The 15,914-nt window shown below is 52.2% G+C and overlaps 1 protein-coding gene across 2 annotated transcripts in view; it reads right to left on the bottom strand.

Moving 5' to 3' along the window:
- Positions 1–15,914, bottom strand: part of bcam (basal cell adhesion molecule (Lutheran blood group)) — a 33,130-nt gene extending 17,216 nt beyond the window's left edge. Inside the window, exon 1 of one of the 2 annotated variants that reach the window (XM_088905528.1) lies at positions 15,708–15,914. In XM_088905528.1, coding sequence (XP_088761654.1) covers positions 15,708–15,774 — 67 coding nt within the window. In that variant the 5' untranslated portion in view covers positions 15,775–15,914. The remainder of the gene's footprint in view (positions 1–15,707) is intronic. The other variant, XM_088905527.1, reaches the window with a different exon arrangement.

Here is a 15,914-nt window from a genome sequence, read left to right as displayed (position 1 = left end):
CTCTCTCTCTCTCTCTCAGGTGCAGGCTGTAGACAGCCCTCTCTCTCTCAGGTGCAGGCTGTAGACAGCCCTCTCTCTCTCTCTCTCAGGTGCAGGCTGTAGACAGCCCTCTCTCTCTCTCTCTCAGGTGCAGGCTGTAGACAGCCCTCTCTCTCTCTCTCAGGTGCAGGCTGTAGACAGCCCTCTCTCTCTCTCAGGTGCAGGCTGTAGACAGCCCTCTCTCTCTCTCTCTCTCTCTCAGGTGCAGGCTGTAGACAGTCCTCTCCCTCCATCCCTCCCTCTAACTCTCTCCATCTCAATTCAGCTCAATTCAAGGTGCTTCGTTGGCATGACCAATGAGTAAAATCAGTGTTGCCAAAGCAAAACAAATAGTTAACATAAAACAAAGAATCTACAGACATTTACAATACAGACACAATCATAAGATATTTACATATAAAATGTATCTTCTTCTCTATCTCCACCCCTCTTTCTCTCTATCTGTCCATCTCAGGTGTGGTCTATAGTTAGCGAGATCACAGCAGCAGAGACACACGCCCCACCGTGCACGATCACAGCAGCAGAGACACACACACCCCAACGTGCACGATCACAGCAGCAGAGACACACACACCCCAACGTGCACGATCACAGCAGCAGAGACACACACGCCCCACCGTGCACGATCACAGCAGCAGAGACACACACGCCCCACTGTGCACGATCACAGCAGAGACACACACACACACCCCCGATGCCCTCCAGGCCAGGCTCTGGCACGAAACAGCGCTCACACTGAGCCGGTGTTGTGTAGCGCCCCCTGCTGGTGTACCAGAGTGAGCAGCTCTCATTGCACAGCTGTGCCGACCAAAACGAACCCGCTGGCCTTGAGCTTACGAGCTTCGGAGCAGAAAGCCAGCCAGCGTCCCCCAGTTCTGGGTCAGAGTGTCCCATCGGAACGCTGGTGAAATCCCTTGATAATTCCGAGCAGGCAGGAGGTTTAGGGCCAGGCTGCAGGCAGCAAGCCAGGCGGGAGCCCCCTCCAGGCAGCCACCCCTAGGGACCGTCCACAAACTACCACCGCAAAGGAGCAGACGCAAGAACAACACATCCACCTAGGGAGCGTCAACAAAGAGGGGGTACTTTAACGGGCGTAGTTGTGAGTGCACACAAGGGGACACGGCACATCTCTCCCATCCCATCGTCCATTTAATATCCACTCTTCAGGGTCACAGGGGAGCCGGAGTCCGTCCCAGCAAGCATCAAGTGTAAAGTACCCCCTGGATAGGACCCCAGTCCATCACAGGGCACACAGAGACACTCACTCCCCAGAGCCAGTTTTCCCAAAAAGCTAATGAATCCACCAGGATGTCATGGACTGTGGGAGGAAACTGGAGCACCAGGGGGAAAAGACCACAGATACTGGGAGACCGTGCAGACTCCACACAGGCAGCGCCCCATGAACTGAACCCCCAGGGGCCCCAGCGCTGTCAGGCAGCAGTGCCACCCCCTGTGCCTCAGCCCTCGGCCCTCGGCCCTCGGCCCTCGGCCCTCGGCTCTCGGCCCTCAGCCCTCGGCCCTCAGCCCTCGGCCCTCAGCCCTCAGCCCTCAGCCCTCAGCCCTCGGCACGGAAACAGGAAGCAGCTCCTCGCTCCCCTGAGCAAACACTCGCCGGCCTGCAGGAAGCACAGCCTGGAGGACCGCGTCCGGCCTCCCGCGCACACACCCTCCCGACAGCTCCATCGCCTCCTCCCGCTGTCTGAAGACTGACCTCCAGCCCTGCCCCCACACCCACTCTCTCTGTCCCTTCATCATCCTCAGAGCTGTAGAGTCACTGTAGAGACACTCAGTCCAGCTCATCTGTATCTTCACACTAACACTCCTTCATCATCATCAGAGCTGTAGAGTAACTGTAAAGACACTCAGTCCAGCTCCTCTGTATCTTCACACTAACACTCCTTCATCATCATCAGAGCTGTAGAGTAACTGTAGAGACACTCAGTCCAGCTCATCTGTATCTTCACACTAACACTCCTTCATCATCATCAGAGCTGTAGAGTAACTGTAGAGACACTCAGTCCAGCTCATCTGTATCTTCACACTAACACTCCATCATCATCATCAGAGCTGTAGAGTCACTGTAGAGACACTCAGTCCAGCTCATCTGTATCTTCACACTAACACTCCTTCATCATCAGAGCTGTAGAGTAACTGTAAAGACACTCAGTCCAGCTCCTCTGTATCTGCACACTAACACTCCTTCATCATCGTCAGAGCTGTAGAGTAACTGTATGAAGATGTTCTTCCTCTCCCTTTGAAATTAAACATCTGGGCTGCAGATGTGGCCAAAATAAGTGAGACCCGGAGATGTTTAATTTGCTAACGAAGCCTGACTTGTTCGTTTATCTCATTAGCAAGCTGCTGCAGGTGTGCCTCTTGGAAGAGTTTTCATACCTTCCTGCTAAATTCCTCACAAAACAAAGACACAGAACAGAGGGCAGCTCGTTGACCTTTGACCTCCCTGCTGGTGTGAGACTGATTTCTCAGTGTGGTCACTGCGAAAAAAGACAACACCAGAAAGGGCCGTCTGTGTGCCGAGAAAGGAGGAATTTTGCTTTTCTATTTATAATGTTTCTACGAGATCTTTTTGGCTCAGAGTTCTTGTCAATGGAGTAGAACCTCAGACGTGATTCCAATTCTCAAAAGGAACCAGGTTTAGATACAAGATTTTCACTGTGGTCAAACATCCTGTCCACTCCTTAACTCATCAACACTCCATCATCCTCAGAGCTGTAGAGTAGCTGTAGAGACACTCAGTCCAGCTCATCTGTATCTTCACACTAACACTCCTTCATCATCATCATCAGAGCTGTAGAGTAGCTGTAGAGACACTCAGTCCAGCTCATCTGTATCTTCACACTAACACTCCTTCATCATCATCATCAGAGCTGTAGAGTCACTGTAGAGACACTCAGTCCAGCTCATCTGTATCTTCACACTAACACTCCATCATCATCATCAGAGCTGTAGAGTCACTGTAGAGACACTCAGTCCAGCTCATCTGTATCTTCACACTAACACTCCTTCATCATCATCAGAGCTGTAGAGTCACTGTAGAGACACTCAGTCCAGCTCCTCTGTATCTTCACACTAACACTCCTTCATCATCATCAGAGCTGTAGAGTCACTGTAGAGACACTCAGTCCAGCTCCTCTGTATCTTCACACTAACACTCCTTCATCATCATCAGAGCTGTAGAGTCACTGTAGAGACACTCAGTCCAGCTCATCTGTATCTTCACACTAACACTCCTTCATCATCAGAGCTGTAGAGTAACTGTAGAGACACTCAGTCCAGCTCATCTTTATCTTCACACTAACACTCCTTCATCATCATCAGAGCTGTAGAGTCACTGTAGAGACACTCAGTCCAGCTCATCTGTATCTTCACACTAACACTCCTTCATCATCCTCAGAGCTGTAGAGTCACTGTAGAGACACTCAGTCCAGCTCATCTGTATCTTCACACTAACACTCCTTCATCATCATCAGAGCTGTAGAGTAACTGTAGAGACACTCAGTCCAGCTCATCTGTATCTTCACACTAACATTCCTTCATCATCATCAGAGCTGTAGAGTAACTGTAGAGACACTCAGTCCAGCTCATCTGTATCTTCACACTAACACTCCTTCATCATCATCAGAGCTGTAGAGTAACTGTAAAGACACTCAGTCCAGCTCCTCTGTATCTTCACACTAACACTCCATCATCATCAGAAGAGCTGTAGAGTCACTGTAGAGACACTCAGTCCAGCTCATCTGTATCTTCACACTAACACTCCATCATCATCATCAGAGCTGTAGAGTAACTGTAGAGACACTCAGTCCAGCTCATCTGTATCTTCACACTAACACTCCTTCATCATCATCAGAGCTGTAAAGTAACTGTAGAGACACTCAGTCCAGCTCATCTGTATCTTCACACTAACACTCCTTCATCATCCTCAGAGCTGTAGAGTCACTGTAGAGACACTCAGTCCAGCTCATCTGTATCTGCACACTAACACTCCTTCATCATCCTCAGAGCTGTAGAGTAACTGTAGAGACACTCAGTCCAGCTCATCTGTATCTTCACACTAACACTCCTTCATCATCCTCAGAGCTGTAGAGTCACTGTAGAGACACTCAGTCCAGCTCATCTGTATCTTCACACTAACACTCCTTCATCATCATCAGAGCTGTAGAGTCACTGTAGAGACACTCAGTCCAGCTCCTCTGTATCCACACTAACACTCCTTCATCATCCTCAGAGCTGTAGAGTCACTGTAGAGACACTCAGTCCAGCTCATCTGTATCTTCACACTAACACTCCTTCATCATCATCAGAGCTGTAGAGTCACTGTAGAGACACTCAGTCCAGCTCCTCTGTAATTCTGTCACCAAGCGTGCTCAAGATCGTTCTGATAGATCTAGACAATTGTTCTAGTGTCTCTCTCGGTCTCCCCAGTCCACTCCCTCTCCTGCATTCCTACTAAAGAATCCTGTTGTCATGGGGAGGGGTCAAATGTCAAGTCCTGACAAGTGTCTGACCTCCTTATTTACACTGCTGAGAGAGAGGGGGCATTCATGGGAAAAGCAGAATATAGCACAGTCCAGTGCAGTAAAGCCCAGGGAGATCAGGGTAAATGCACAGTACATTGCAGTAAATCACAGTGAGATCAAGGTAAATGCACAGTACAGTGCAGTAAATCACAGGGAGATCAGGGTAAAAGCACAGTACGGTGCAGTAAATCACAGGGAGACCAGGTATAGGTACAGTAACTCATGCTAGCAGCTGTGCGTGAGACAGTGGAAACGCCCAGAGGGTCTCCTGCTGTACACTGTGGCCAGGAGTCGGATGACAATGTCAGCTCCCAGCCCATCTCGGAGACGGAGACAGTGAGCCGAGGCTCGTCTCTGGTCTGGAATCAGTGCGATTTCCTCTCCTCTCTGCACCTCCAGAGTCTCGCCAGCATCACGGACACGTTCTGGCGTTCAGACACAGCCGGTGCCTCTCGACCCAGCGGGTCTCGGGTCGCTCCCCCCATTTCCAGTATCCTGGCCAGTCCGATCTGTGCCGGCTGCGCTAAGCTCTTGGATTCTGTCACCGTGGCAACTCCCCAGCCCCTCCATGGAGAGAATTCCCCTTGGAAAACAATCCAAGCTTTCGGAATGGAGGAAAGATCACAGAGACCGAGGACAGCAGCCAGGGAGTCAGGTGTGTGTGTGCGCGTGTGTGTCAATATCATTCCAACAGGTCGTGAGAGAGAGAGGGCGGAGACTGTGTGTCAGGCTCTGTGTGTGTGTGTGTTACTGTTCTTCAGCCTTCACTCACACCCCTCTGTTTACATCAACACAGCCAGCTGTCCTGAGCACAGGGATGGGTGAGGGGGGAGCGTTTGGGGTGTGAGTGGAGTACAATCTCTGTCTCTGAGGGTCCACACAGGCTCTGGACAGAGAGAGTGGGGTACAGGCTCTGGACAGAGAGAGTGGGGTACAGTCTGTCTCTGAGGGTCCACACAGGCTCTGGACAGAGAGAGTGGGGTACAGGCTGTAGGACAGAGAGAGCCAGCGCAGTCTCTCTCTCTCTCTGGGCCAGCTCTCTCGCCCTGCTCTTACACAGAGGCTATAATTGGACCTGAGTGACTCTGCGCTGCTGCTGGAAAAACTCCTCAACCATGAACTTTAAAACCTCCTCCCTCCCCCCACCTCACTGGCTGAGTTCTGGCCAAAGTTAACCCTCTCACCCAATGAACCCCCTCTTGCAGGCAACACCCCCTCTCCCCCTCTCCTCTCTCTCCCAGTGAACCCCACTCTCCCCCCTCTCTCCCCCTGAACCCCACTCTCTCCAAGTGAACCCCCCCTCTCCCCTCTCTCCGTGAACCCCACTCTCCCCCTCTCCTCTCTCTCCCAGTGAACCCCACTCTCCCCCTCTCCCCCTCTCCCCTCTCTCTCCCCCTGAACCCCACTCTCCCCCTCTCCCCTCTCTCTCCCAGTGGAGGAGGAGGCGATGGGTGTGTGAGCTGTGTGTGTCCTGGGGGCAGTGGGATGGGAGGGAACAAGGCTGTCCCTGAGCATGAAATATTAACACTCTGTCGTTATCCAGCCCCTGACTGGAATTCTGATGTCCTCTGCTTCCCTTCATATTCCTGTCCCACGATCCCCGGGGCAGCTGCTGAAATTGATTTGGCCAACGAGAGCATCGCTGGGATTCTCAGACGGACACCAAAATTTCAGTTCTCAATCTCTTTTTAAATTACAGACAGTCCCCAATACTGTCAGGTCTCCTGCTCAATTCATATCTTTTTCACCTCCCACTGTGCTCCTCAAGGGCTTCTAATCTACAGAGTCTACCTGCTTTATATGGCTGAGAAAGGGTGCAGGGATTTTGTAAAACTGCACCATAGTACTGCAACACTGAGGCAGTGTAGTGATTATTATACTGTACTATAATTATACTGCACTACAGTACTGTAACTGTGAGACTGGACACTACACTGTACTCTAATAATACTGCACTACAATACTGTAACTGAGATTGGACACTACGCTGTACTATAATAATACTGCACTACAGTACTGTAACTGTGTGAGACTGGACACTACACTGTACTATAATAATACTGCACTACAGTACTGTAACTGTGAGACTGGACACTACGCTGTACTATAATACTGCACTACAGTACTGTAACTGTGTGAGAATGGACACTACACTGTACTATAATAATACTGCACTACAGTACTGTAACTGTGTGAGACTGGACACTACGCTGTACTATAATAATACTGCACTACAGTACTGTAACTGTGTGAGACTGGACACTACGCTGTACTATAATAATACTGCACTACAGTACTGTAACTGTGTGAGAATGGACACTACACTGTACTATAATAATACTGCACTACAGTACTGTAACTGTGTGAGACTGGACACTACGCTGTACTATAATAATACTGCACTACAGTACTGTAACTGTGTGAGAATGGACACTACACTGTACTATAATAATACTGCACTACAGTACTGTAACTGTGTGAGAATGGACACGACACTGTACTATAATAATACTGCACTACAGTACTGTAACTGTGAGACTGGACACTACGCTGTACTATAATACTGCACTACAGTACTGTAACTGTGTGAGAATGGACACTACACTGTACTATAATAATACTGCACTACAGTACTGTAACTGTGTGAGAATGGACACGACACTGTACTATAATAATACTGCACTACAGTACTGTAACTGTGAGACTGGACACTACGCTGTACTATAATACTGCACTACAGTACTGTAACTGTGTGAGACTGGACACTACGCTGTACTATAATAATACTGCACTACAGTACTGTAACTGTGTGAGAATGGACACTACACTGTAGTATAATAATACTGCACTACAGTACTGTAACTGTGTGAGAATGGACACTATGCTGTACTATAATAATACTGCACTACAGTACTGTAACTGTGTGAGAATGGACACTACACTGTAGTATAATAATACTGCACTACAGTACTGTAACTGTGTGAGAATGGACACTACGCTGTAGTATAATAATACTGCACTACAGTACTGTAACTGTGTGAGAATGGACACTACACTGTACTATAATAATACTGCACTACAGTACTGTAACTGTGTGAGACTGGACACTACACTGTAGTATAATAATACTGCACTACAGTACTGTAACTGTGTGAGAATGGACACTACGCTGTAGTATAATAATACTGCACTACAGTACTGTAACTGTGTGAGAATGGACACTACACTGTAGTATAATAATACTGCACTACAGTACTGTAACTGTGTGAGAATGGACACTACGCTGTACTATAATAATACTGCACTACAGTACTGTAACTGTGTGAGAATGGACACTACACTGTACTATAATAATACTGCACTACAGTACTGTAACTGTGTGAGACTGGACACTACGCTGTACTATAATAATACTGCACTACAGTACTGTAACTGTGTGAGAATGGACACTACGCTGTACTATAATAATACTGCACTACAGTACTGTAACTGTGTGAGACTGGACACTACGCTGTACTATAATAATACTGCACTACAGTACTGTTACACTGAGACAGGGCGGTGATTTCTAAGGTGCGAGACTGGCCTGTGTTGACCTGTATTAGAAGACAGATCCCAGTGTCTGGGGAGCCTGAGTGGCTGTGATACTCATCTGTGATCCGAGCTCCAACAGTAGAGGCCTCTGGAGTCCTGGGATCGACGCCCTTAATGACAGGAGCAGATCGCGCGGTCTTCCGCAGTGGAACACAACAGGCCTGAGGGGAGACTTCCTCCCCATCCCCGGCCAGCCCTCTCTTTCCCTCCTGGCTGGGAATAGCACAGGGATGAAGGAAATTCCCACTTCCCGGATCCCCAGAATTCCCTCAGCCACCGGACTCAGGTGGAGGGCCGAGGAAATGAGATGTCGTTCCACAAGCCCATAACGAACGAGTCCCTTAACGAGGCATTTTATTCAACATCTGTTCGGATCAGAAGTTCAGTTCCCCAGCTGTGTGCGAGAACGGTGAGGAACGGCCTTCCGAAGAGAGGCCAGTGGGCAGCCGATCCGACAGCGGATAGTCGACTCAGGTGATCACGAGGAGAATCCGAGGAATTAGAGCGACGTGTCAGAACAACGTCTCCCTCCTGGAAGAGGAGGAATTCCCAAACTCCCGGTATCTCGGTCATCTCGACTGTGGCATTCCAGAGAAGTGAGCCTCACATCGAGAGGAAAGAGACAGAGGGATAGAGAGAGAGACACAGGTAGAGAGAGAGACAGAGGAGCAGAGTGAAAGTCTTTTGAATGATCTGGGAGCTGGGATTGGGATCAAGGACCGCCTGACCTCAGTACCTGCTGGGGCACCTGAACACTGCCCTCCCTCACTCAGCACAGTCACACTGGCCAGCTCTGGTCACTGTTTCTCATGTGTAGCCAGTATTTTATTGCTCTCTTCTGTATGCTGATGAGTAACGGGGACTGGCCTAATTCAGCCCTGCGCACATTGCTAGCAATTTTTCTCTGCACGTAGAATGGTTATACCGATATCTGTACTGCTCCAGCAGTGCCAGGCTCTGCTGTTCTGGGTCCAGATGGGCTGGCAGTCCTGCTCCAGCGGTGCCAGGCTCTGCTGCAGCCCCTGTTCTGGGTCCAGATGGGCTGGCAGTGCCCAGGTCTGACAGTACTGCTCCAGCGGTGCCAGGCTCTGCTGCAGCCCCTGTTCTGGGTCCAGATGGGCTGGCAGTGCCCAGGTCTGACAGTACTGCTCCAGTAGTGCCAGGCTCTGCTGCAGCCCCTGTTCTGGGTCCAGATGGGCTGGCAGTCCTGCTCCAGCGGTGCCAGGCTCTGCTGCAGCCCCTGTTCTGGGTCCAGATGGGCTGGCAGTGCCCAGGTCTGACAGTACTGCTCCAGCGGTGCCAGGCTCTGCTGTTCTGGGTCCAGATGGGCTGGCAGTGCCCAGGTCTGACAGTACTGCTCCAGCGGTGCCAGGCTCTGCTGCAGCCGCTGTTCTGGGTCCAGATGGGCTGGCAGTGCCCAGGTCTGACAGTACTGCTCCAGCAGTGCCAGGCTCTGCTGCAGCCCCTGTTCTGGGTCCAGATGGGCTGGCAGTGCCCAGGTCTGACAGTACTGCTCCAGCAGTGCCAGGCTCTGCTGCAGCCCCTGTTCTGGGGGCGACAGCAGGACCAGGTCATCAGCGTAGAGCAGAAATTTGATCTTTATGTTGTGCAGAGTGAGACCAGGCGCCAGGAGTTTGCAAAGCAGTCCCTCACGCTAAACTGAATCAAATGCTTTGCTGAAATCACTAAAGCAGGCAAATATTTTCCCTTGATTGTTACGGTGGACAAGTGTTTCTGGAAGAGCGAGCAGAGTGTGTGGGGATGTGTGATCTCTCTCTCTCGGTCAGTAATCTGAGAGGGGCCAGTCCCGTCCAGCTGTCCTCCCACCTCACTGTCACCCTGGTGCTGACCCAGACAGCTGCCAACAGCCCAGCCCGGGCCGCGGAGAGAGAGAGAGGGAGGGAGAGGATCCCGGAGCTCTGCAGCTCGGAGAGGCAGACGGACAGGATCGGACATTACAGACAGACACAGGCTGCCGGTCACAGCAGCTGCTGGTCACGTTCATGTTAAAGGGCCACTTCCTACAAAATCCCTGTTTACAAAGAGTTCCTATTACCAGCCCCCTCCCTCCTCTTCCTCTCCCCCTCTCTGCCCCCCTTATACCCTCCCTCTCCCCCCTCTCCCTCGTACCCTCCCTCTCCCTGTCCCCCTCATACCCTCCCTCTCCGTCTCCCTCGTACCCTACCTCTCTCCCTCTCTCTCTCCCCCCATCCTACCCTTCCTCTCCCCCTCTCTCGTACCCTTCCTCTCCCTCGTACCCTTCCTCTCCCCCTCTCTTGTACCCTCCCTCTCCCTCCCCCTGATCCTACCTGTTCCTCCCTGGCTCCTGTTGTCTGAGAACAGGCTGACATTGTTAAGACATTCCTGAGCCACAGGAATGCTGATGTTTAACCAGGGCGATTAGCGCACAGAGGGAGAGGAAAACACTGTTTTTAATCTGCCGCTGTGTCCACTGGCCATGCTACATCTGCACATGAATTCCACAGTACCACAATCTCACTGTGATTTACTGCACTGTACTGTGCTTTTACCCTGATCTCACAGGGATTTACTCCACTGTACTGCGCTGTTACCCTGATCTCACTGTGATTTACTGCACTGTACTGCACTGCACTCTTACCCTGATCTCACTGTGATTTACTCCACTGTACTGTGCTTTTACCCTGCTCTCACTGTGATCTACTGCCCTGTGCTTGTTTTTGGGGAGGTGAATCAATTCAGATATTTAGAACCCTACAAAATTCCACCACACAGGAGTGACGCTTTAGGATCAGTTCGGGGCCCAACCACAGTAAAATAAAGAGGAGGCTGACGGCTCAGGGCAGGAGGCACCTCCGTACACAGAGAGCGGCGGGTGTCTGGAACACACCGCTCCGCTCACGTTGCCGGAGCTCGGCTGGGTCGAGGTCTGAGGAAGCCGATAATCAATAGTGCCAGGAGGTTAACGACCCGACACAAGCGATTACACGCCAGGGGGACGGGGGACGAACAGCAAGTGTATTTCCGTGGGGACAGGTCTGGGACAGCACCGTCTTAATTTACCGCCACCAGGAGAACAAAGAGGGCCGGCTGGGGCCCCCCCGCCCAGACGGCCTTGTGATGTAAATGAGCAGCAGCCGGGCCCCGGGGACAGGGGCCTCTGCCAGCTGGGCAGGCAGGACAGCCCACTGTACCGCAGCACACAGAGGCGCACCGTGCTGAGCCCACAGAGTCCTTTCTCAGGGATCCCAGCGCTCGAACCCTGGGCCGGTCGGACTTTGCCACTGCTGTCTCCCTGGGGGTTTGGTGCTCAAACCCTGAGCAGACTGGGCTCTGTCAAGGTGTTTCCCTGTGGGTCACCCTGCCCGAACCCAGAGCCAAGATAGCACTGCATGGTGCTTTTACCCTGATCTCACTGTGATTTACTGCACTGTACTATGATTTTACCCTGATCTCACTGTGATTTACTGCTATGTACCGAGCTTTTACCCTGATCTCACTGGGCTTTACTGCACTGTACTATGATTTTACCCTGATCTCACTGGGCTTTACTGCACTGCACTTGACTGGACTGACTTTACTATAAACTGGATTGGATCTCTGAACTGGCTCCATCACTCTGCTCTCCTCCCCACTGAGAGCTGGTGTGTGGGGAGCGGACTGGCGCGTCATCCAGGTGGGGGTACACACTGGTGGGGGTAGAGGGGCTCCCCATTACCTGTAAAGCGCTGTGAGTGGAGTGTCCAGAAAAGAGCTATATAAGTACAAGCAATTATTATTATCATTATTATTATTCACTGGGATTATAATCAGACTCACTGACACTGACAGAGCAGTCTGAGACTCTCCAGGGTGGACTGGACTGGGAGTTGGACTAGCGATTCACTGGGATTATAATCAGACTCACACTGACACTGACAGAGCAGTCTGAGAGTCTCCAGGCTGGACTGGACTGACTGGACTGGGAGCTGGATTAGTGATTCACTGGGATTATAATCAGACTCACTGACACTGACAGAGCAGTCTGAGACTCTCCAGGCTGGACTGGACTGGGAGCTGGATTAGTGATTCACTGGGATTATAATCAGACTCACACTGACACTGACAGAGCAGTCTGAGACTCTCCAGGCTGGACTGGACTGACTGGACTGGGAGCTGGATTAGTGATTCACTGGGATTATAGTCAGACTCACACTGACACTGACAGAGCAGTCTGAGACTCTCCAGGATGGACTGGACTGACTTTACTGTGAGCTGGATTAAATATTAACTGGGACTATAATCAAACTCCCCCTGACACTTACAGAGCAGTGTGGAGGCACTTCTCGGTTGTAACTAGACTGACTTTATTGTGAGCCTGGTTAGTTATTAACCGAGACTATAATCAGAATTTCATTGACACCGATAGTGAGCCAATCGCTATTGTTTGTGTTTTGAAACTTTAAAGCCACAAATGTGCAACAGAAGACATTTATTTCCGAGCGATTTCAACTCCATCTCGCTCACAGAGAGAGAAAAATGTTTGTTTAGCAATACGGGTTATCAGCCGTCTCTCCTCTGAGGCTTACAGGCGAGCCCGACGAGTAAACAGGTCTAAAATAAGAGAGGGATTGAAAAGGCGATACGCAGACCACAGGCAGGATCAACATCCGAAACCCGCGGTTCCGTGGAAATTCATTTTCACAGGACGTTTCCCAGTAACCGCGCGACCTTGAGAGAAAGAAAACCTCTCTCTGCGCTTGTTGAATTAAGGACCGTGTTGTTAATTAATTCAATCTCTCGCCAACTTCAAAGGGCGACACATTTCTACTGCGGGGTGTCGTTTAAAAAAATAAATAATTGAAAGATGATTGAAACCCGGGGCGACTAATGCTGAGATAATTACTCCAGGCAGGAGGTCCAACTTTGAAGGGAGAGGGTACCGCGCGTGAACTACCGGACCCCCCACGACCGGCCTGTCCGAGCGATTCTCTCCGCCTCGCGCTGAAACCCCGGAACCCGGATTTCGAGCCCGGGCGGCCGTTGGGATTGTGGGATTAGTCCCACAGGCTGGTCTGGCGGCCAGCGCTGCCGACACGCGCGAGCGTGGAATAGACACGCAGGGGAGTGTCGGCCCCTGCGGGAACCGGCGTGGGCTCGATTATTGTCGACGTTATCGAAGCGGTCGCCCCTGACTGTGTACGAACAGGGCTGCGCGTCAGCACTAGGAGCCGTGGTGTAGTGGCAACAGCACTAGGAGTCGTGTTATTATCCGAGTGCCACCTGGTTTTCACAGGACGAGGTGTTAGAATTAATGATAAGCAGAATCCTCCACCCCTCCACCTCCAGCAGTGTGCAGCCCCGCCTGGGTGATGCGCTAGTCCGCTCCCCACACACCAGCTCTCAGTGGGGAGGAGAGCAGAGTGATGGAGCCAGTTCAGATTATCAGGAGGCCATGACTGGTGAAGGCCAGGGGGGAATGTGGCCAGGACACTGGGGTAACACCCCTACTCTTTTAGACAAACACCCTGGGATCGTTAATGACCAAGGAGAGGCAGGTTGCAGGGTGACACAGCTGCTGACTGACAGAGCTGCTGTTCTAAGTTCTAGACTTCATTCCTAAGGAATCGTGCATCAGTCCTCCTCTTCCTCTCTCAGTGCAGGAGGACTGCTCCAGTGCCTCCTCTTCCTCTCTCAGTGCCGGAGGACTGCTCCCTCCCCGTACAGACTGAGACATGCTGAAATCCCCCTCTGTCATTAACAGGCCTGTCACAGCACGCGCACACACACACACTCCAGGAGTGTGGAGATGAAAGGCAGTCTGGAGAGAGGAGGGGATGGAGACAGAGAGAAAGGTAGCATTTTGCCAAATTCCTTTCCTGCTGCACACCGAGGCTCAGTGAGTGCAGTGTAACGAGTGAGAATCACAGCCTGCCAGCACTGCTGCTGACAGCACAGGGAGCTGCTCAGCCTCTTTAACGCGTCTTCCACAGTGTACTACAGTGTGTTCCAGCATTACAGTACTTAACACAGCCTCTTAGTATACCAGTTTACCACAGCATTTACCACTACAGCACTATAGTGTATTACAGTATATACCACAGTGCACTACAGCACTACAGTGCATTACAGTATATACCACAGTGTACTACAGTGTGTTCTAGTGTACTACAGTATATACCACAGTGTTCTACAGTGTGTTCTAGTGTACTACAGTATATACCACAGTACACTACAGTGTGTTCTAGTACATAACAGTATATACCACAGTTTACTACAGTGTGTTCTAGTGTACTACAGTACAGTATGTTGTGTAGTTTGCTACAGGGTGTGATGGTATACTACAGTGTGTTGTGTAGTTTGCTACAGGGTGTGATGGTGTATTACAGTCCAGTTTCGCAGTAGTCCAGAAGCCTCACCGGAATATTCCACCACTGGACCCATCCCTGCGCCATGGGATCACAGCAATCAATCAATCAATCGCCCTGATCGAATCCATCAGGTGAAATCCGATCGATAGTGGAGCCACACGCTCCTACACAGCTCATGTGCGCGCACGCGAGTGACGGTTCCGCCGGTCCGAGAGCACGTGCGAGACCCGGCCCGGACGCCCGGTACACAGCGCGAGGGAGCAGGCGGCGCGAGGGCACTGACAATGACGCAGCAACGGCGCTACTCGCGGCGATTCTTCATTCAATTAAAAAGACTGTTTTCAATTCCGACCTGTTAGTCAGTGCGCTCTCTTCCTCCGGCACGGTGAGCCCTGAAACACCAACCGGGGGACACCCGGGGGACAACTACAGGGAAGAGCGCTTAAAACCCACAACAGGGGGCGCTTCTTTACACAGAGGGCGGTGGGGGTGGGGAACAAGCTGCCCTGCAATGTTGTTGAATCCGGTAGCCTGGCTGCTCTCCAGGCGCAGCTGGGCGAGGCTCTCGGGTCAACCCGAGCTGGGTCCCCTGCGCGCGCCCCTCCCGCCAGGCTGTGCCCGCGCGCAAGAATCTGAACCCCCCCACCCCGGCGCGAGACACCAGGCGACCCCCCCCCCACCACCCCGCTTGTCCCGAGCGGAGATCGTCGGCAGCACCTGACAGGGACACGGGACCCGGCCCGGCCCAGCCCAGCCCAGCCCAGCAGAACCACGCAGCTGCGGCGCAGTGCACACGCGCGTCCGGAACCGGCCCGGGAGTCCCGGGGTCCAGTTCGGGGAGAGGGGACGGGTCTGACGGCGAATAAAAAGTGTTTGGTGGGGTACAAGGGGCACGAGGGGAGACGCCCCCTCCCTATCACCCCGAAAACAAACACGGTCGTCCGCCCTCAGCAGCGACAGCACCTGCCGGGCGCACCTGCCGGGCCGGATCGAGCCGAGCCGAGCCACCCCGGCGGGAGGCGCGACCAGACGCGTCCAGACTCCCAGCTCGAACTTCTCAGACACAGGCGGGACCAGCACGAGCAGGCGAGCAGAGGTGAAGCCGGAGCGGGAGTCCTCGTTCCGCCCAGACAGCGACCCGCCCGAGCCCGCCCGAGCCCGCCCGAGCCCGGGACAGCGGCTCCAGAAATAGACCTGCTCTTACCGTGCAGCGCCCACAGCAGCCAGGCGCAGAGCGGCACAGCCCGCCCGAGTCCCCGGAACGCGTCCATTTCTCTCCCGGTCCGGTCCTGTCCTGTCCTGCTCTTCTGCTTCTGATCCGGTCCGGTTCGGTCCTGCTCTCGGCTCGGCTCTGTGCGTCTCTCGCTCTCACTCCCTCCCTCTCGCAGGGCGAAGAAAGATCTGTTGCGCC

Source organism: Atractosteus spatula, chromosome 25, assembly GCF_055471065.1.
Source record: "Atractosteus spatula isolate fAtrSpa1 chromosome 25, fAtrSpa1.hap1, whole genome shotgun sequence".
Taxonomy (NCBI): Eukaryota; Metazoa; Chordata; class Actinopteri; order Semionotiformes; family Lepisosteidae; genus Atractosteus; species Atractosteus spatula.
This window is presented reverse-complemented; position numbering and strand designations above follow the sequence as displayed.